The sequence below is a fragment of the Liolophura sinensis genome, chromosome 5 (genome assembly GCF_032854445.1).
Source record: "Liolophura sinensis isolate JHLJ2023 chromosome 5, CUHK_Ljap_v2, whole genome shotgun sequence".
Taxonomy (NCBI): Eukaryota; Metazoa; Mollusca; class Polyplacophora; order Chitonida; family Chitonidae; genus Liolophura; species Liolophura sinensis.
The window spans coordinates 7,052,494-7,074,910 of NC_088299.1; the positions used below are offsets into that span (position 1 = coordinate 7,052,494).

A 22,417-nucleotide genomic window follows, 5' to 3' on the forward strand; every position below is an offset into this window, starting at 1 on the left:
CACCTAAGTCCTAAGACAGCTGATAAATATGGGCCCAGAGAAGACTCAGCGAGGAAGTGTTGTATACAAACACACGATAAGGTTGGCCGAGTGGTCAAGAGATTTGCGTGTGGCCACCTGCCCTTAACCATTAACAGCATGTCCTTCATGTCTTTGTATTCATCCCAAAAGCCTGGACTAATCCATGGATTCACATGAGGTCTGGACTAATCCATGGATTCACATGAGGTCTGGACTAAGCCATGGATTCACATGAGGTCTGGACTAAGCCATGGATTCACATGAGGTCTGGACTAATCCATGGATTCACATGAGGTCTGGACTAAGCCATGGATTCACATGAGGTCTGGACTAAGTCATGGATTCACATGAGGTCTGGACTAAGCCATGGATTTCACATGAGGTCTGGACTAAGCCATGGATTCACATGAGGAGGTTTGGAATATAATGCATTGAAAATGTTTTAGCATAATCTTTGAATATAATAAAAGGAGAAGTAAAATATAATAAAAAATAGAACTATTTAATACTTAAGAATTTAATTAATTTAACTGGTTTCACATCAAGAGGTTTGGAACATAATGCTTAAATCTGTTTAGCACAATCTTTCAATATAACATAAAAGAAAGTAAAACAAACAAAACATTTATGTAATTTATTCCTAAGAATGTAACTGCACTTTTGACAATTATACAACTTTTGAAAAGTGATGGAAAAAATGTACTTTTCATTCAACATTCTAACATTTACTCATTTCTTTGCAACAATACTAGATAAACATTGTAAAACTGACCTGAGTCTCCCCAAAAATTGACGATTGCACGGGTGTGTCAGAATCCAAGACTTTATCCAGAATGTGATGGAAGGCTGAAATGTAAGGTCAACAGTTATATCCAGAAGGAACACACAACCTCCCCCCCCCCCCCCACCTTCCACTTATATTCTCCATTTTAAAATCACACCTTTAAATCCATAAAATAAACCATTAAAAGGATTTTCAAAAGCTCCCTTCACTAGGCTATTATAAGCCATACAGCCATTCCTAAAGCCAAACGGTCAAAAAAATCCAAGATGGCCGACAACATCCACACTGAATTACGCAAGGTAAAGTAAAACCGTTCTTTTGCTGATCTCAAGCATAAGTGTAAAATGTGAACTTGATTGCCCGAAACTTTTCAGGATATCTTCTTCAAACGGACAGGTGTGACGTGCCTGGAAATCCAAGATATAACGTAGGGTGACAAAAATCATTCACAATCGTCCTCTCGCTGACGTCAAAATACTGTATAAGTATGAACTTGGTTGGTTCAAAACTGCTATAGTAATCAACGGTTTTCTCACTGACCTCAAGCCGCTGTGTACATGTGGACACATATAAGTTGGCATGTTCATTTATGATTAAGTGATGTGCAGTGGGCGTGCCTTACTCCTTACAGCGCATGTGCCGCTCTCTACCTCGCTATTACTGCCAACATTAGACAAGCTTGACCTTCAGATCATCTGCGACGAACGTAAGATTGCCGAGGCTTAGCCTCGCCGCTGAAATCGTCATGCGAAACTATTTAATCAGCATTTATCTACAAAAAAATGGCCCAGGTGTCGATGAGAATAATGTTTTGAACACTTTGGAGAATTCATGTGTATACTGTATTCTTATAATCAATAAGAAGCTGAGACAGGATTTTAGTGTTTCTGCCACTTTCACTTTCTGCCTCATCACCCTGACCCCAGTGACCTCGGCGTTGTTCAAAATTTCTGTACAAAAAATGGCTAGTGTTGCAGTGATGTAAAGCGCACGTAGAGAGCGACCCATGCGCTGTAAGGAGTATCTGGGCGGGGTTTGATCGCTCAAAATTTTCTGGCTACACAAGCCGGTTCCATTCTGTGTTTGGCACTTCGGTGGCCTAATGGTTAGCGCGTCTGGGTCGAAGTCAGGAGACCCGACTGATTTTTTTGATTGAATTGTTTAAGACGTTTCATAAATGTGTGCCCCGGGCAATGCATCAGCTTAATTTGCATTGTAGCTCACCCAAGGAAGTGCTCTTTTTGAGCGATTGTGTATAAAAATACACAAGATATGTGTTACAGTCACACACAAATTGTTACAAATCTGCACAAGAACATTAATGTATACCTAGCACTTATAATCTTTACACTCAAAAATAATCTGTTAATTTTAACAAAAACTCTGTTGTTTGTGTGATGCTAAATGAATTATGTTATTATAACATAATACTGTGTTATATTCTACACAATATTCTGTTAGTCTAATAGACTCGTTAGATTGAATGACTAGAATTATGTGTGTGTTATATTTAAACAGAAGAATCTGCTGCAATAGCTGAATGCATTCTAGCATACCTCAGACAACAGACTTTTTGAGAGTATGTACCTAGCCTACATTTTATGTTCACCAAATTGTGTGCACTTGTGTAATTAATGGCACACATTTCCTTTTTGAAAATAATTACAGTATTTATCGTTCTTACAGATTACACTTTCAGAACAGTCAGTACAGATCAGAAATGTAATTCATTATCGCTCTGGCTGGATAGCAGGTAACCTACCTTCCAAAACAGTGACCACAGTATAATCGGCTGCGGAGGCGTTCATCTCACAGATGGCTGCCAAAACTCCACTGTCGTCTGGATCCGAAGGCGATGCCAGCCAATAATCTTCCTTGCCCAGCAAAATCTTGTGTAGCACATTCTTACGCATTCTTGGGTTTGAGGCCTGTATGATTTTGAACAGGTCGTCTTTTGTAAGAAATCCTTTTTCACAGAGCCGGACACTAAATTTGTCCAATTCAGAAATTTGGTCCAGAATGTCTGGCAGAGATAATTTGTACGCCATATGAAAATATTTCCTCAGAAACTCTTCTTGATGATCAGCCATTGCTCTGGAAATATATGCGACCCTGCATAAATGAAAGTAAAATGTAATGATGGTTAATTGAGCACACATGAAAAATACAAACCACAGTCCAAGAAGTAAGTGTGAAAAAAAAAGCGTCAGTGTGGAGAGAATATTAACAACTTTACGCTGAAATACTCCCATAATTCAACTGCCCCCTCACTTACTTTCTTTTTTAACTTCTCTTTAAATTCCCCTCAGCGTAGAAAGTATCTAGGGTGAGCCCGGTTAATAAAAAGGGTGCACGGGATAATGTATTCTACCACAGACCAATATCACTGCAGCCTTCTCTGTCTCGAAAAACGACTATATGAATATTATATTGACAAAAATGGTTCATAATATATACCAGAGTACTGACACAGGTTCAGACGTTTGGCTTGTATTTCTTGACGTAGGCAAGGCCTTTGTCAATTGTGTCAAATGTGTCAATTTCAGCAAAGAAAATTAACCGAGATTTAGGCCCTTCGGCGCTGAGCCATATGGGCGGATCAGTGGATTGTTACATTTAATGCCCAGGAAACCGTGTATCTATACATGTCTCTAAAAAATAATCCAGCTCTTCCTAAACTCTAGTTTCAAGGTACTGAGGTGAAGAGCGTCCGGTGCCATAAGTATCTCGGTGTGATATTGCAACAGGATGGAAAATGGGACGAGCGTATTCGGACGATAGTAACAAAATGATAAGAACACTTGGACGGAAATGTATGTTTATACTTTATAAAAGCACGGTTAGATCGACACTAGAATGTGGTGATATGCTGCCTTCAATGCTTTTCACAAAAAAATTGAAAATGTACAACGTAGAGCAGCTATTTTGTAACGTTGTATAATGCTGGGCAATCATTGGCTAACCTATACATTAGGCAATATATTACGTACCACAAGTTAAAAGGTTGATGTTAACAATATTTCAAGAAAGTTACTGGAATGTATCTCGGTGAGACCACAATATTCATACAGCGAGCCACTCTAGAAAGCAATAATTAAACCCAGAATACCTCCAAGAAAAAAAAATAAATCAGTCAGCAGAGCTTGTACGTGATAAAGTTACCTCCCTTTGTCAATTCGAAACCCGAAAATACATGTATCGAGGGATTATGATCAGAGCCGAAAATTGCCGATAATATGATAAATGTGGTCGTATAAGAAGGGGTGAAATCTTTTACCTTAAAACCCGATTGGCTGTGTACACTTCACCTTTCAGACTGACAAGACGTGGGTCGAATGGTTTCGATGAGATCGCGGCCTTGCTGTCTACAGCGAAGCGTTTGGTGTGAGGAAGAGGTCAATATTGGAGGTGTCTTAGGCAGGTACTTCACCAAGGCGCGAAAAAAGAACCACGAAAACTATTCACAAGGTTCAACCTGAGTAGCAGTGTCTTAATAAACACATCGTTTTGGCGCTTAGGGGTGAAGATTTTCCGCTTTTTCTTTGGTTTCATGTTCATATTAACACCCCAGCCTACCCATTGGCGGTCGAGTCTAAGGTGGTCTTACTTCTTGTAAATTACAGGCCTGTGTAGGTTTACCCAGTATGTAGGTCACATATATGGTGGCGCGGAAGGGACATATCTCTTTTATTCCTTTTTATTTAATTGTTCATATTTTTAGCTGTTTAACTTCATCTATGTGCATGTACTAACTGCATGGGGTTTACTTTCTCCTTTCTTGGGGCCCTCGCTCTGGTTGCTCTGCGCCTCAAACTTTCTTATCCAGGAATGCACAGTAACTCAGCCTTTCTCCGCACCATGGGCCACATATATACGGAACCTGGGAAGGGGCATAGCTCTTTTATTCCTTTTTATTTATTTTTTTCTTTTCTTTTTGGCTATTGAAAAAAAAAAGAACTGCTGACCCCGTTTCCCCGTGTGATATACTTTGATATAGTCTGCCCATGCCTTTGTAAGTCAGACGGCAGTCAGTAACTACAAGAAAAAGAAACATGAACAGGTGTAAAGGAAGTGAATACGCCCTGCTGTTTCTGCTTTGGGAAATTTTTTAAAGCAGTTTTTTTTAACTGCAAAAGAAATTAATGGAAAATTTAGTAAAGTTTCCTTCCAAATCTATTTAACAGACAGACTACTCATCTTCTGATGCTAACCACTGCTCATAATGGCCACATATCACCCATGGATCTAAATCTCTTTATTTTCTCTTAACTTTTACCTGTCTAACTTTATATATGTACTGATAGCATATAGTTTATTTTCTTCTTTCTTAGGGCTCTATCTGCCACACAGAATTAAAGATTTGATTTGCTGCGACTGGCAGGCGTTTGGCAAGTAAATGAAGTCCCGTGCAATGTTCAATCCAGGTTTGAACCTTGGGCTGTATTTTTAAATTAATTGATTTGATTGGTGTTTTACGCTGTACTCGAGAATATTTCGCTTATACGACGACGGCCAGCATTATGGCGGGAGGATACCGGGCAGAGAGCAGGGGAACCCGATGATAGATTGTTAGCAGACCTTATCACGTACGGCCGAAGAGGACGCCAGCATGAGCTGGAATTGAACTCACAGCGACGCATTGGTGCGAGCCGCGAACTGCTGTATCATTGCTGTGAGCTGCTGTGTCATTGCGGCGCGCTGGCGTGCTAACCATCTCACCCAGGTAGACCCTGGCTTTGGCTCTATTTTAGGTCAGCAGTACTCAGCTGTGATATCGGTTAGCCATGTTTCTAGGTTTTAGCTTTCACATTAACCGCTCCGAATCACTCACTGAACACTTATCCTTAAGGCTGAATGTGCGCCACGCAAACAGGTCTTAAGTATATTTCACATCACATCACTCCATTATGCGAGAATAATAAAGATCCTGACGTCGCGTTTGAGACAAAAATTGCACCTCAGATTAGTCTCCATGACCGTAAGTGTGTGGGCACTTTTCTACCTTACATTTTCGACTGTCAATTTATGGCGAGCCCGACGTTGATCTGATAATTCCTAGGTCGTACAACATGAAGGGACGAGATTCTTTATTGACACTGAAAGCGACCAGCTGGCTGACAGCCTCCACATATATATACATGCCATTAATACGGTAATCTCTCACATGTAGTGTAAACATTTCTGATAAGAGCACCCCCCCCCCCCCCTTCCTAACCCTTCCACCACCCGTACTTTCCTCTATACATTTCATGTCATATACACTGTGTGATCTCCTATGCCACGTGTACATTTTTGATAGAAACGTCCCAGGAGATCTCCTATGCCATGTATAAATTTTTGATATCAACGTCCCAGGTGATCTATGCAATGTACACATCTGTGCCTGCAGAAGGACAAGGGTTTACGACGACCCCAGCCTTGTGTCAGGAGGTATTTTCGGTACCTGGTGAAGGACAGTGCTTCACAATGAACCCAGCCTTATGTCAGGAGATAAATCTGGTACCTGGTCAGGTAAAGTGGTTACCGCGAGCCCAGCTTTATGTCAGGAGATATCCGGTATCTGGTGAACTCCTTTCACATGTGGTCACAGTACTAGTGAAATCATGTCAAATATGTCCACAATACCAGTGGGCATCTGTGACCCACGAAGAGTTGACCAAACTACCCAGGAAGGAAAAAACAAACAAAACAATAATTTTTCTGATAAAAATATATTTTGCTCATTATTATTTCTACAAAAGGCAGTTGATCATGATTTCTGAGATTCAGTAACTAATACTAACCACGGGCTGGTTTCTAACAGACGCTCAAACAAACAGACGCCCAAACAAACAGACACACAAACAAACAGACACACAAACAAACAGACAACCACTTGGTGACCCTTTAACACGCAGATTAGCCACCTCACTGTTATGAATGAATTACATAAAAAAAAAATTCTTTTCTTCAACTGGCTGATATCAGGGGACATTTTGCTGTTATGACAGCTTTTGGCAAAATTAATTATCCAGAGCAAAATGTCCGTGTCTGGTGTAACCACAACAACGTGACGCTTACAAGTGCTGGAGTTCTTTTTACAAAGAGTTCTTAGCATGTAACTACAGTGGTAACATTATGCTTACAGTACTGCGGCATTCCACAAAGCATGCTTAGCGTTACAGGTAGGTTATCACCATTGTATGAAATACTGTTGGTATTATGTCGTATATTGACCCAGACAATTGAACCAGACAAGATTAAAGGGAAAGAACAGATGCCGACCCTTACCTCGAGAAAGGAACTGGAAACGGTGATGAGTATATCAATTACCTCACCAGGACTTGCCACAGCCACAGCTCCAATAACAGAACTCTTAAAAGAAAATGTTGAGTGGCTACGGGACGCAAATTGTGACAAAGCATTTGAACAGGTGAAATCCATCATCACGCGAACACCAGGGCCGGTGTTAGCATACTATGACGTCACCATCCAAGTAGACGTGTCAGAATCAGGCCTTGGCGCAGTCATTCTTCAAGAAGGCAAACCAGTTGCCTACGTCTCACGAGCACTTACGCCGACACAGCAAAACTATGCACAGATAGAAAAAGAAATGTTGGCAATTCAGTTTGGGTGTGAGAAGTTTCATTCTTATATCTGTGGCAAACAAGTGACAGTACACAGTGATCACAAGCCGCTTGAGATAATCATGCGCAAACTACTGGCTTCAGCACCACCCAGACTACAGCGCACGATGTTGCGCTTACAGCGCTGCGATTTGAACGTAGTTTTTCGCCCCGGAAAGGAAATTCCAATTGCGGACACACTCTCGAGAAATTACAAATCTGGACATGACGCACATGAAGATCCAACCGTGGAAGAGCACGTTCATGCAGTATTTGAACGGATCCCAATAATTGATCAAAAACTGGAAAAAATCAAATCGGAAACACAGAAGGATCAAACTCTCATCAAACTTCAGTCTGTCATTCACAGAGGCTGGCCACAGATTAAACAAGTGGACGCTGATCTGAGAGAATTCTGAGTGAGTGAGTGAGTGCTGGGGTTTAACGTCGTACTCAACAATTTTTCAGTCATATGACGACGAAGAAATCATTAGGGTGCATGTACATGTAATGTACCTCCTTGTTGCAGGACGGATTTCCACCGCTCTTTTATTTAGTGCTGCTTCACTGAGACGACTTACCGAAGGCAAGTAAGCCGCACCGCCCGAGCCATTATACTGATACGGGTCAACCAGTCGTTGCACTATCCCCTTCATGCTGAACGCCAAGCGAGGAAGTTACAACTTCCTCTTTTAAAGTCTTAGGTGTGACTCGATCAAGGATTGACCCTGGATCTACCGGTCCCGAAGAGAGAATTCTGGCATGTGCGAGACGAACTGACTGTTTTGAACGGCATAGTGTTCAAAAGTGACAAAATTGTGATTCCAGCATCATTGCATGTCGACATGCTGCAACGGATACAGGCAGGACATTTCGGCATGGAACTTTGCAAATTGAGGACTAAATGGACAGATTGTAGCACATGTTTTGAACTCAAGTCCTCCCCACCGAAGGAACCGATGATGTCACCGCCGATACCAAACGGGCCATGGAAATTGTTAGCCACAGACCTGTTTGAGTGGGACAACCGTAACTATCTCATTGTGGCTGATTATTATAGTCACTATTTTGAGATCAGTATGTTACCTAATATCACCGCCAACAGTGTCATCAACCACATGAAGTCAATCTTTGCCCGGCACGGCATATGTGAAGAACTGATATCTGACAATGGAAGCCAATATACATCTGCAGAATTCAAAAGATTCGCTGCAGAATTTCAAGCACACCATGAACAGCCCCTACCATAACCAATCTAACGGACGTGCTGAAAAGTATGTCGGTATAGTAAAACGGATCATGAAGAAAGCCTAGTCCGACGGTACTGACCCGTACATGGGACTGTTAGTCTACAGAAATACACCCACTGATGGAACGGCTACACCAGCTCAACTCCTAATGAGTCGTCGTCTTCGAGACAACCTCCCAGTCCAACAAAAACAGCTCCGTCCATCTGTACAAAACGCAAAAGATGTACAAAGGCGACTTTCACAGAAACGGATGAACAGTGAGAAATACTATAACCGTAACACCCAATCTCAAAAACCATGGAGGGAAGGAGAGGATGTGTACATGCAAACACTCAATGGGAAATGGAAACCAGCGACAGTGAGAAAAGTAGCCGAGATACCACGATCATATATTGTCTCCACATCTGCCGGTGGAAATTTTCAACGGAACCATCGTCACATCATTCCGTCCAAACCACCACGGCTAGCCAACAGCCCGAACAACAAATTAACAGGCTCGACACCTCCACCGCTGGAAAATCAAACTCATCCTGAGAGTTCCAACTTAACAGTTCTCACGTTTTGGTCGACGTATTAAGCCCAAGATTTTATCTGATTTCATAACTGGATAAAGTGGAAGTGTGTGTGTGTGTTATGGTGAGCATAGTCTGTGTTGCTCTCAGTGGCAGATCTTAGAATGCAAATTCCAGCTCCAACAGTGAATTCGTGAATCATGTGATTAATGTGTTTAGCTTTAAAACCTGGTGAACCAAGGATATCATTTGACATTTGACTCCAACTCAAGTCTTAAGTACCAAACTGACTCTATAAATACTTACAGTTTGCAGTGTACTCTATTTGGTTTTAAACTGAAATTGGTTGCATTTGAAATGTATACTTGGGCAGTCCTTTAGAAGCAAAATTGTTAAAGAATGTAATACCACTAGCTTTTCTTCAAAAGAAGGGGGATGTGATATTGTCATAGTTTGCCACGTGCATTTATTTACATCATAGCACATGTGTATGTTTACATCACATGATCAGCTCCCCAATATTAATATTTATGACGTTGCAGCATAGCGATTGACTAATATTACATAAGTAACATACTGCGGGACTACTCAAAGTGAGTGGAATAGAGTGACTATCTGAATGGAGACGCTGTTTCGAGTCCTTTATTTATTTATACTTTCTTACGTTAAAATACGTTAACATAAAAGTATTACAAAGAACTAGTCCAAGCTGCCACTTAAGTACCATGCCGAAGACACCAGACATGACACCCCACACAATAAGTACCAATGTTGTCTGTTATGACCCAACCTGGATTTGATCCAGAATCATTGGTCATTGGATTGGGGTTTAATGATGTCCACCAGAAATCATCTGGAGTATGGTGTAAAATTCTAACAGTAAATAAACAAACAAGTGGCATTCTACAATAACTTGGACTGCACCCTCACACACTGGTTTTACTATTATACATATAGTTGTATTTATTTTCTTGTAGATGGGAAAGCCTGCCAGCAACATGCAGATATTCGTGGGTTTCCCCCGGCCTTTTCCGAATTTCCTCCCACCATAATGCCAGACGCCATCGTATAACTGAAATATTCTTGAGTACAGTGTACAACACAAATCAAATAAACAAACAAATATTTCATTGGTATTTTTTATGCTGTGATCAAGAAAATTTCACATTAGCTGTAATTGTATGAAGGTGAGAGCTGTCGGGTGAAAGCAGCATGCATGGAGTGATATATACATACACAATTTATTTAGTACCTTCCCAGGTCACTATTAAATTTCCGCTGGCAATCCCGGTTCGATAATCAATTTCCACCTCTGATGCCACAAATCTTTTTTTTTTGATCTCAAAGGTTCCAAAAAATTTCCGTTTGTAAGCCGCCTTGGATTTAAACCAGACTTAGTCTTTAATTAAATTAAATTAGTCTTATTAATGAGTTACATAAGTTTACGACGTCACATCCACGGTACGGCCACGTCACCTAAATATTCCTGTAACGTCACAGCCACGGTACGGCCACGTCGCCTAAACATCTCTGTAACGTCACAGCCATGGTACGGCCAGTCGCTTAAACATCTCTGTAAAGTCACAGCAATGTTGCGGCCAGGTCGCCTTAACATCTCCGTAATGTCACAGCTACGGTGCCGCCAGGTCGCCTTAACATCTTTGTAAGGTCACAGCTACGGTGCAGCCACGTCGCCTTAACATATCTGTAAGGTCACAGCCACGGTGCGGCCAGCTGCCTAAACATCTCTGTAATGTCACAACCACAGTACAGCCACATTAACTAAACATCGTCGTAGGTTATCCTCACAGGTTATCCCTAAACCCCTGGCTTTCGCTTTTCTTCTTAAACTTTTTGATAATCGCCAAAATTCCGGACAGAATACCGAAGGAAGCGCCAGTGCCTGCGGCCCCGATCCCGGCGGTTGTGGATGCTGCCAGTCCGGCTGCTCCAGCTGACTGGAGCAGGGCGCACAGGCTTCCGGCGGAGACGGCACCGCCATACGTGGACATGAACCAGGCGGCAAATGAGCCAGCGACAATCCCACCACTGCCAAAGCCAGCAGCTGCTATCGCAAACGGTGCGGACACAATGGCAGCTATTCCCACACCGACCGAGGCCAGACCGATCAGAGCGTACCTCCCCACACCTGTGAACAAAACAAAGGAATACTGGATGGAAACGATGCATGTCAAAGGGAAATTACCATATCTCCTGATACAAATGCCTTTCTTTATACAATTACCAATTCCTGTAAAATTTTCAAGATTTTAAACATAAAAATTAATTTGATACATGAAAATAAAGGATAATGGTATTGAAGGCATTAAAATAAAATATTTGGGATTAGGATATGTTCCGGATCCTCAGTCAATTGAGAATATGACTTTTTCTCATGAATTGTAAAGCAAAGAGAAAATCACACCTTGCTACAGAATTGGAAGTGACGATATGGCCATTCCCCCTGGTATAAATTTATTACTAAAAATACATATACGACATATTGCTTTCCAAGCATATTTTATTGTTGATACATTTCTGCAAAACTAGTTTCACCGGGTCTTTTAGCCTATTCGTATAATATCCGTGTGAAATATTACATGATACAATGGATGACCATGGTTAATGGTCCAACACATCCAATGTCCCACCGCCAATGTCCCACCACCCCTTGTCGTGACAACATTACTTTTTATTCCATTCCCGCTGGAAACAACTGTGACATCATATGGAGTCACAGAAAGGTTGAACATTTGTGACCAATGTGTGGGACATCCGGTTGACCTATTTGCATCAATACTGCTTTTGACTGATCATCTGCGTGTTCTTGGTTGGCAGTTCGGACAGGGATACACTTACTGCTTGGGTCTGGTGGTCTTTGTGGAGGGTCTAACACAACGTTTACCACATAGTTGTAAGCTACAAGAACAAAACAACAACAACAAGAAATGATTATTGTACCATGATAATGAGACAACAATAATGTGCCAATTTTTGCATCTGTTAGTTTTGTATTGATTCAAATAATTGTGTTAGTATAATTAAAGATGTACAGTACAGAGTTTAACCAGAGCAGCGACAACAGTGTCATAGCTGGCAAATGGTAACACTTAACCGGTGAAATACATGTACGGTGTCTTGTGAGTTTATACCTCACCCAGGGTTTCATTCTAACTGGTCATGTAAATGCATACCTAGCAGTTATTTACTTTAATCATCTATTAACTACCCTTCGTTTTACCATACCTTTCTTTTTCATGCTCTCTGCCTTTGCCGTCAAGGTTGGATTAGCCAGACAATTGAACACGGCTTTCTCGTCCTTACTCATGAGAAAACACGCCACCTTCTGTCGACTGGTGGGGAAAAACTTGTCAAGTTCCTCTTTCGTTACCACACCACTCAAGAAGAGGGTTTTACAGAAGACGTGCAAATCTTTGACGTGGGTAAGAATGGCCGGAAGTGCCAATGAATACCCAAGCTTTCTCAGGTGAACATCCAAATCAGGGTCTTGACACACACGGGATTCTGATAAACATATAGCCATAAAATAACTATATATTAATATAGTTAATATTAAAAAACAGACAGTCGTAGACCAGCCGTCAACCAATAGGGACGTCCCGGGTCAAGACCAATTCCCAAAACGACGTTTAACACAGACTACCAATGAACTCAAGAAAGTATACAAAAACGCAAGGTATATTCTAGGCGACGGATTGAAATCAGTATTCAAATCGTGTACCATGCTAGAAAATAAGTTGTCAATAATAAAACATGTATGCCAGTTGCGCTTTGATTGAAACTGTTTATATATGCAAAGCGGCCATGTAATTCCAACACGATGAATACACCGCCCCAAGTCCCGGGGTAAGCAGAATTAGACACAATCGTGAAGCAGAGCACCACAGATTCTGGACGCTCTTCATACAGTGGATATGACTTCAGTCAAAGGCTCAGGTCCACTTACATGTGCGTTTACCTGTAACCACACTGCAGAAGAGGGTGACTAACTCTAATGGATTTATTTTTTTATTTTATTGGTGTTTTGCACTGTGTTCAAGAATATTTCACTTATACCACGGAGGCCAGCATTTTGGTGGGAGGAAACCGGACAGAGCCCGGGGGAAACCTATAGCCATCCGCAGGTTGCTGGAAGACCTTCCGTACGTACGACCGAAGCATGGACTGCACTTGAACTCACAGCGACCAATTGGTTGGAGGCGCCTGGGTCATTGCGCCGCTAATATTCGGCCATGGAGGTCCCAACTACCGTGGAAACAAAAGCCATCAAGACATGAGCTACAGTGTAATTACAATCAAATTAGCCTAAAGCTTTGTAGAAATGGGTGTGGATTGTTAGCTGAAAACAGAAGAATGCAGGCCTAGGACTTTTAGACAGCCGTAAGCGAGGCCTTGAACATCACAAATGGCAGCTATATGTTACAAGTAATCCCTTCAGCTACATGGAAAAAGAGAGCCGATGTCAGCTTCACAAACACCCTAATTTCAATCCTCCTTATGTAAAACCAGGCCCCGTTTTTTGTATCAAGTAACTTAAGTCATACATTTTAAGTGTGAGAACAGGAAAGAACTCCAGCTGCAGCTGGTATATTGTTCTACAGTAAAGAATCAGTGTACGAAGTTTGAAGTTCTTTGGGCAAAACATTTTATTAAGGGAGTTTCCAGTTCGAACTCTTATCTGTGAAGGTAGAAAAGGTCCAACTGTCCATCCATTGTGACCTGTGAACTCAAAAAATGCTAAGCACCTTCACTTTTATATGGGCGTCTGAAGAAAGTGTCTTAAAATAATTTAAAATTAAGTTAATTTATTAATGATAGAGAAAATAGAGAAGCTGAACGTTTGTGATCTTGAGAAGTTTCTAAAGGAAAGAGAGAGGTGATGAGTAAGTCAATTTCAACTAAGGTTGCCTAACATTTTTCCCTAGTCACATGACACAGCAGGGCCGTGTTTACCTTTGACGACAAAAGATTTCCAACTCCAAACTTCCTTACTGTAGCTGTGATTGAATTTTTCAACTAAGTCCTAAGACAGCTGATAAATATGGGCCCAGAGAAGACTCCGCGAAAAAGTGTTGTAAACAAACACACGATAAGGTTGGCTGAGTGGTCAAGAGATTTGCGTGTGGCCACCAGCCCTTAACCATTAACAGCATGTCCTTCATGTCTTTGTATTCATCCCAAAAGCCTGGACTAATCCATGGATTCACATGAGGTCTGGACTAATCCATGGATTCACATGAGGCCTGGACTAATCCATGGATTCACATGAGGTCTGGACTAATCCATGGATTCAAATGAGGTCTGGACTAATCCATGGATTCACATGAGGTCTGGACTAATCCATGGATTCACATGAGGTCTGGACTAATCCATGGATTCACATGAGGTCTGGACTAAGCCATGGATTCACATGAGGAGGTTTGGAATATAATGCATTGAAAATGTTTTAGCATAATCTTTGAATATAATAAAAGGAGAAGTAAAGTATAATAAAAAATTGAACTATTTAATACTTAAGAATTTAATTAATTCTTCAACTGGTTAAACTGGTTAATTAATTCTTTAACTGGTTTCACATCAAGAGGTTTGGAACATAATGCTTAAGTCTGTTTAGCACAATCTTTCAATATAACATAAAAAAAAGTAAAACAAACAAAACATTTATGTAATTTAAGAGTGTAACTGCACTTTAGACAATTATACAACTTTTGAAAAGTGATAGAAAAAATGTACTTTTCATTCAACATTCTAACATGTACTCATTTCTTTGCAATAATACTAGATAAACATTGTAAAACCGACCTGACTCTCCCCCAAAAATTGACAATTGTACGGGTGTGTCAGAATCCAAGACTTTATCCAGAATGTGATGGAAGGCTGAAATGCATGGTCAACAGTTATACCCAGAAAGGAACACACACCCCCCCCCCCACCCCTCCACTTATATTCTCCATTTTAAAATCACACCTTAAAATCCATAAAATAAACCATTAAAAGGATTTTCAAAAGCTCCCTCCACAATGCTATTATAAGCCATACAGCCATTCCTAAAGCCAAACAGTCAATTAAATCCAAGATGGCCGACAACATCAACACTGAATTACGCAAGGTAAAGAAAACCGTTCTTTTGCTGATCTCAGGCATAAGTGTAAATGTGAACTTGATCGCCCGAAACTTTTCAGGATATCTTGTTCAAACGGACAGGTGTGACGTGCCTGGAAATCCAAGATATAACGTAGGGTGACAAAAATCATTCACAATCGTCCTCTCGCTGACGTCAAAATGCTGTATAAGTATGAACTTGGTTGGTTCAAAACTGCTATAGTAATCAACGGTTTTCTCACTGACCTCAAGCCGCTGTATACATGTGGACACATATAAGTTGGCAGGTTCATTTATGATTAAAGTGATGTGCAGTGGGCGTGCCTTACTCCTTACAGCGCATGTGCCGCTCTCTACCCTCGCTATTACTGCCAACATTAGACAAGCTTGACCTTCAGATCATCTGCGACGCACGTATGATTGCCCAGGCTTAGCCTCACCGCTGAAATCCTCATGCGAAACTATTTAATCAGCATTTATCTACAAAAAAAATACAGGTCGCCTTAACATCTCCGTAATGTCACAGCTACGGTGCCGCCAGGTCGCCTTAACATCTTTGTAAGGTCACAGCTACGGTGCAGTCACGTCGCCTTAACATATCTGTAAGGTCACAGCCACGGTGCGGCCAGCTGCCTAAACATCTCTGTAATGTCACAACCACAGTACAGCCACATTAACTAAACATCGTCGTAGGTTATCCTCACAGGTTATCCCTAAACCCCTGGCTTTCGCTTTTCTTCTTAAACTTTTTGTTAATCGCCACAATTCCGGACAGAATTCCGAAGAAAGCGCCAGTGCCTGCGGCCCCGATCCCGGCGGTTGTGGATGCTGCCAGTCCGGCTGCTCCAGCTGACTGGAGCAGGGCGCACAGGCTTCCGGCGGAGACGGCACCACCATACGTGGACATGAACCAGGCGGCAAATGAGCCAGCGCCAATCCCACCACTGCCAAAGCCAGCAGCTGCTATCACAAACGGTGCGGACACTATGGCAGCTATTCCCACACCGACCGAGGCCAGACCGATCAGAGCGTACCTCCCCACACCTGTGAACAAAACAAAGGAATACTGGATGGAAACGATGCATGTCAAAGGGAAATTACCATATCTCCTGATACAAATGCCTTTCTTTATACAATTACCAATTCCTGTAAAATTTTCAAGATTTTAAACATAAAAATTAATTTGATACATGAAAATAAAGGATAATGGTATTGAAGGCATTAAAATAAAATATTTGGGATTAGGATATGTTCCGGATCCTCAGTCAATTGAGAATATGACTTTTTCTCATGAATTGTAAAGCAAAGAGAAAATCACACCTTGCTACAGAATTGGAAGTGACGATATGGCCATTCCCCCTGGTATAAATTTATTACTAAAAATACATATACGACATATTGCTTTCCAAGCATATTTTATTGTTGATACATTTCTGCAAAACTAGTTTCATCGGGTCTTTTAGCCTATTCGTATAATATCCGTGTGAAATATTACATGATACAATGGATGACCATGGTTAATGGTCCAACACATCCAATGTCCCACCGCCAATGTCCCACCACCCCTTGTCGTGACAACATTACTTTTTATTCCATTCCCGCTGGAAACAACTGTGACATCATATGGAGTCACAGAAAGGTTGCACATTTGTGACCAATGTGTGGGACATCCGGTTGACCTATTTGCATCAATACTGCTTTTGACTGATCATCTGCGTGTTCTTGGTTGGCAGTTCGGACAGGGATACACTTACTGCTTGGGTCTGGTGGTCTTTGTGGAGGGTCTAACACAACGTTTACCACATAGTTGTAAGCTACAAGAACAAAACAACAACAACAAGAAATGATTATTGTACCATGATAATGAGACAACAATAATGTGCCAATTTTTGCATCTGTTAGCTTTGTATTGATTCAAATAATTGTGTTAGTATAATTAAAGATGTACAGTACAGAGTTTAACCAGAGCAGCGACAACAGTGTCATAGCTGGCAAATGGTAACACTTAACCGGTGAAATACATGTACGGTGTCTTGTGAGTTTATACCTCACCCAGGGTTTCATTCTAACTGGTCATGTAAATGCATACCTAGCAGTTATTTACTTTAATCATCTATTAACTACCCTTCGTTTTACCATACCTTTCTTTTTCATGCTCTCTGCCTTTGCCGTCAAGGTTGGATTAGCCAGACAATTGAACACGGCTTTCTCGTCCTTATTCATGAGAAAACACGCCACCTTCTGTCGACTGGTGGGGAAAAACTTGTCAAGTTCCTCTTTCGTTACCACACCACTCAAGAAGAGGGTTTTACAGAAGACGTGCAAATCTTTGACGTGGGTAAGAATGGCCGGAAGTGCCAATGAATACCCAAGCTTTCTCAGGTGAACATCCAAATCAGGGTCTTGACACACACGGGATTCTGATAAACATATAGCCATAAAATAACTATATATTAATATAGTTAATATTAAAAAACAGACAGTCGTAGACCAGCCGTCAACCAATAGGGACGTCCCGGGTCAAGACCAATTCCCAAAACGACGTTTAACACAGACTACCAATGAACTCAAGAAAGTATACAAAAACGCAAGGTATATTCTAGGCGACGGATTGAAATCAGTATTCAAATCGTGTACCATGCTAGAAAATAAGTTGTCAATAATAAAACATGTATGCCAGTTGCGCTTTGATTGAAACTGTTTATATATGCAAAGCGGCCATGTAATTCCAACACGATGAATACACCGCCCCAAGTCTCGGGGTAAGCAGAATTAGACACAATCGTGAAGCAGAGCACCACAGATTCTGGACGCTCTTCATACAGTGGATATGACTTCAGTCAAAGGCTCAGGTCCACTTACATGTGCGTTTACCTGTAACCACACTGCAGAAGAGGGTGACTAACTCTAATGGATTTATTTTTTTATTTTATTGGTGTTTTGCACTGTGTTCAAGAATATTTCACTTATACCACGGAGGCCAGCATTTTGGTGGGAGGAAACCGGACAGAGCCCGGGGGAAACCTATAGCCATCCGCAGGTTGCTGGAAGACCTTCCGTACGTACGACCGAAGCATGGACTGCACTTGAACTCACAGCGACCAATTGGTTGGAGGCGCCTGGGTCATTGCGCCGCTAATATTCGGCCATGGAGGTCCCAACTACCGTGGAAACAAAAGCCATCAAGACATGAGCTACAGTGTAATTACAATCAAATTAGCCTAAAGCTTTGTAGAAATGGGTGTGGATTGTTAGCTGAAAACAGAAGAATGCAGGCCTAGGACTTTTAGACAGCCGTAAGCGAGGCCTTGAACATCACAAATGGCAGCTATATGTTACAAGTAATCCCTTCAGCTACATGGAAAAAGAGAGCCGATGTCAGCTTCACAAACACCCTAATTTCAATCCTCCTTATGTAAAACCAGGCCCCGTTTTTTGTATCAAGTAACTTAAGTCATACATTTTAAGTGTGAGAACAGGAAAGAACTCCAGCTGCAGCTGGTATATTGTTCTACAGTAAAGAATCAGTGTACGAAGTTTGAAGTTCTTTGGGCAAAACATTTTATTAAGGGAGTTTCCAGTTCGAACTCTTATCTGTGAAGGTAGAAAAGGTCCAACTGTCCATCCATTGTGACCTGTGAACTAAAAAAATGCTAAGCACCTTCACTTTTATATGGGCGTCTGAAGAAAGTGTCTTAAAATAATTTAAAATTAAGTTAATTTATTAATGATAGAGAAAATAGAGAAGCTGAACGTTTGTGATCTTGAGAAGTTTCTAAAGGAAAGAGAGAGGTGATGAGTAAGTCAATTTCAACTAAGGTTGCCTAACATTTTTCCCTAGTCACATGACACAGCAGGGCCGTGTTTACCTTTGACGACAAAAGATTTCCAACTCCAAACTTCCTTACTGTAGCTGTGATTGAATTTTTCAACTGTCTTAAGACAGCTGATAAATATGGGCCCAGAGAAGACTCCGCGAGGAAGTGTTGTAAATAAACACACGATAAGGTTGGCTGAGTGGTCAAGAGATTTGCGTGTGGCCACCAGCCCTTAACCATTAACAGCATGTCCTTCATGTCTTTGTATTCATCCCAAAAGCCTGGACTAATCCATGGATTCACATGAGGTCTGGACTAATCCATGGATTCACATGAGGCCTGGACTAATCCATGGATTCACATGAGGTCTGGACTAATCCATGGATTCACATGAGGCCTGGACTAATCCATGGATTCACATGAGGTCTGGACTAATCCATGGATTCACATGAGGTCTGGACTAATCCATGGATTGACATGAGGTCTGGACTAATCCATGGATTCACATGAGGTCTGGACTAATCCATGGATTCACATGAGGTCTGGACTAATCCATGGATTCACATGAGGTCTGGACTAAGCCATGGATTCACATGAGGAGGTTTGGAATATAATGCATTGAAAATGTTTTAGCATAATCTTTGAATATAATAAAAGGAGAAGTAAAGTATAATAAAAAATTGAACTATTTAATACTTAAGAATTTAATTAATTCTTCAACTGGTTAAACTGGTTAATTAATTCTTTAACTGGTTTCACATCAAGAGGTTTGGAACATAATGCTTAAATCTGTTTAGCACAAACTTTCAATATAACATAAAAGAAAGTAAAACAAACAAAACATTTATGTAATTTATTCCTAAGAATGTAACTGCACTTTTGACAATTATACAACTTTTGAAAAGGGATAGAAAAAATGTACTTTTCATTCAACATTCTAACATTTACTCATTTCTTTGCAATAATACTAGATAAACATTGTAAAACCGACCTGACTCTCCCCCAAAAATTGACGATTGCACGGGTGTGTCAGAATCCAAGACTTTATCCAGAATGTGATGGAAGGCTGAAATGTATGGTCAACAGTTATACCCAGAAAGGAACACACAACCCCCCCCCCTCCACTTATATTCTCCATTTTAAAAGCACACCTTAAAATCCATAAAATAAACCATTAAAAGGATTTTCAAAAGCTCCCTCCACAATGCTATTATAAGCCATACAGCCATTCCTAAAGCCAAACAGTCAATTAAATCCAAGATGGCCGACAACATCAACACTGAATTACGCAAGGTAAAGAAAACCGCTCTTTTGCTGATCTCAGGCATAAGTGTAAATATGAACTTGATTGCCCGAAACTTTTCAGGATATCTTGTTCAAACGGACAGGTGTGACGTGCCTGGAAATCCAAGATATAACGTAGGGTGACAAAAATCATTCACAATCGTCCTCTCGCTGATTGCCGATAATATGATAAATGTGGTCGTATAAGAAGGGGTGAAATCTTTTACCTTAAAACCCGATTGGCTGTGTACACTTCACCTTCCAGACTGACAAGACGTGGGTCGAATGGTTTCGATGAGATCGCGGCCTTGTTGTCTACAGCGAAGCGTTTGGTATGAGGAAGAGGTCAATATTGGAGGTGTCTTAGGCAGGTACTTCACCAAGGCGCGAAAAAAGAACCACGAAAACTATTCACAAGGTTCAACCTGAGTAGCAGTGTCTTAATAAACACATCGTTTAGGCGCTTAGGGGTGAAGATTTTCCGCTTTTTCTTTGGTTTCATGTTCATATTAACACCCCAGCCTACCCATTGGCGGTCGAGTCTAAGGTGGTCTTACTTCTTGTAAATTACAGGCCTGTGTAGGTTTACCCAGTATGTAGGTCACATATATGGTGGCGCGGAAGGGACATATCTCTTTTATTCCTTTTTATTTAATTGTTCATATTTTTAGCTGTTTAACTTCATCTATGTGCATGTACTAACTGCATGGGGTTTACTTTCTCCTTTCTTGGGGCCCTCGCTCTGGTTGCTCTGCGCCTCAAACTTTCTTATCCAGGAATGCACAGTAACTCAGCCTTTCTCCGCACCATGGGCCACATATATACGGAACCTGGGAAGGGTCATAGCTCTTTTATTCCTTTTTATTTATTTTTTTCTTTTCTTTTTGGCTATTGAAAAAAAAAAGAACTGCTGACCCTGTTTCCCCGTGTGATATACTTTGATATAGTCTGCCCATGCCTTTGTAAGTCAGACGGCAGTCAGTAACTACAAGAAAAAGAAACATGAACAGGTGTAAAGGAAGTGAATACGCCCTGCTGTTTCTGCTTTGGGAAATTTTTTAAAGCAGTTTTTTTTAACTGCAAAAGAAATTAATGGAAAATTTAGTAAAGTTTCCTTCCAAATCTATTTAACAGACAGACTACTCATCTTCTGATGCTAACCACTGCTCATAATGGCCACATATCACCCATGGATCTAAATCTCTTTATTTTCTCTTAACTTTTACCTGTCTAAGTTTATATATGTACTGATAGCATATAGTTTATTTTCTTCTTTCTTAGGGCTCTATCTGCCACACAGAATTAAAGATTTGATTTGCTGCGACTGGCAGGCGTTTGGCAAGTAAATGAAGTCCCGTGCAATGTTCAATCCAGGTTTGAACCTTGGGCTGTATTTTTAAATTAATTGATTTGATTGGTGTTTTACGCCGTACTCGAGAATATTTCGCTTATACGACGACGGCCAGCATTATGGCGGGAGGAAACCGGGCAGAGAACAGGGGAACCCGATGATAGATTGTTAGCAGACCTTATCACGTACGGCCGAAGAGGACGCCAGCATGAGCTGGAATTGAACTCACAGCGACGCATTGGTGCGAACTGCGAGCTGCTGTATCATTGCTGTGAGCTGCTGTGTCATTGCGGCGCGCTGGCGTGCTAACCATCTCAGCCACGTAGACCCTGGCTTTGGCTCTATTTTAGGTCAGCAGTACTCAGCTGTGATATCGGTTAGCCATGTTTCTAGGTTTTAGCTTTCACATTAACCGCTCCGAATCACTCACTGAACACTTACCCTTAAGGCTGAATGTGCGCCACGCAAACAGGTCTTAAGTATATTTCACACCACATCACTCCATTATGCGGGAATGATAAAGATCCTGACATCGCGTTTGAGTCAAAAATTGCACCTCAGATTAGTCTCCATGACCGTAAGTGTGTGGGCACTTTTCTACCTTACCCTTTCGACTGTCCATTTATGGCGAGCCCGACGTTGATCTGATAATTCCTAGGTCGTACAACA

At 41.2% G+C, this 22,417-nt stretch overlaps 3 protein-coding genes across 6 annotated transcripts; all 3 read right to left on the reverse strand.

Annotated features, from left to right (window-relative positions):
• Positions 1-420: 420 nt before the first annotated feature.
• On the reverse strand, positions 421-22,327 carry LOC135466044 (uncharacterized). 2 transcript variants are annotated; one of them, XM_064743447.1, is made up of 4 exons: positions 22,190-22,327; positions 21,313-21,382; positions 2,568-2,899; positions 421-867 (listed from the first exon to the last, which is right to left on the reverse strand). In XM_064743447.1, exons 2-4 carry the CDS (start codon positions 21,351-21,353, stop codon positions 770-772), a joined length of 471 nt encoding a protein of 156 aa, XP_064599517.1. In that variant the 5' UTR covers positions 21,354-21,382; positions 22,190-22,327; the 3' UTR covers positions 421-769. The 2 variants fall into 2 exon arrangements, with proteins under 2 accessions (XP_064599517.1, XP_064599516.1); XM_064743446.1 differs by having other exon boundaries at positions 2,568-2,917.
• LOC135465915 (uncharacterized) lies at positions 10,978-15,638 on the reverse strand. The gene is made up of 5 exons (XM_064743296.1): positions 15,632-15,638; positions 14,996-15,070; positions 12,419-12,697; positions 12,032-12,091; positions 10,978-11,321 (listed from the first exon to the last, which is right to left on the reverse strand). The coding sequence occupies exons 1-5, from the start codon at positions 15,636-15,638 to the stop codon at positions 10,978-10,980; spliced, it is 765 nt and encodes a 254-aa protein (XP_064599366.1).
• Positions 15,135-21,041, reverse strand: LOC135466043 (interferon alpha-inducible protein 27-like protein 2). Of its 3 annotated transcripts, XM_064743445.1 has the most exons (6): positions 20,625-21,041; positions 20,105-20,179; positions 18,362-18,456; positions 17,437-17,715; positions 17,050-17,109; positions 15,135-16,339 (listed from the first exon to the last, which is right to left on the reverse strand). In XM_064743445.1, exons 4-6 carry the CDS (start codon positions 17,516-17,518, stop codon positions 15,996-15,998), a joined length of 486 nt encoding a protein of 161 aa, XP_064599515.1. In that variant the 5' UTR covers positions 17,519-17,715; positions 18,362-18,456; positions 20,105-20,179; positions 20,625-21,041; the 3' UTR covers positions 15,135-15,995. The 3 variants fall into 3 exon arrangements, with proteins under 3 accessions (XP_064599515.1, XP_064599514.1, XP_064599513.1); XM_064743444.1 differs by lacking the exon at positions 18,362-18,456; XM_064743443.1 differs by lacking the exons at positions 18,362-18,456; positions 20,105-20,179; positions 20,625-21,041 and having other exon boundaries at positions 17,437-18,028.
• Positions 22,328-22,417: the final 90 nt, after the last annotated feature.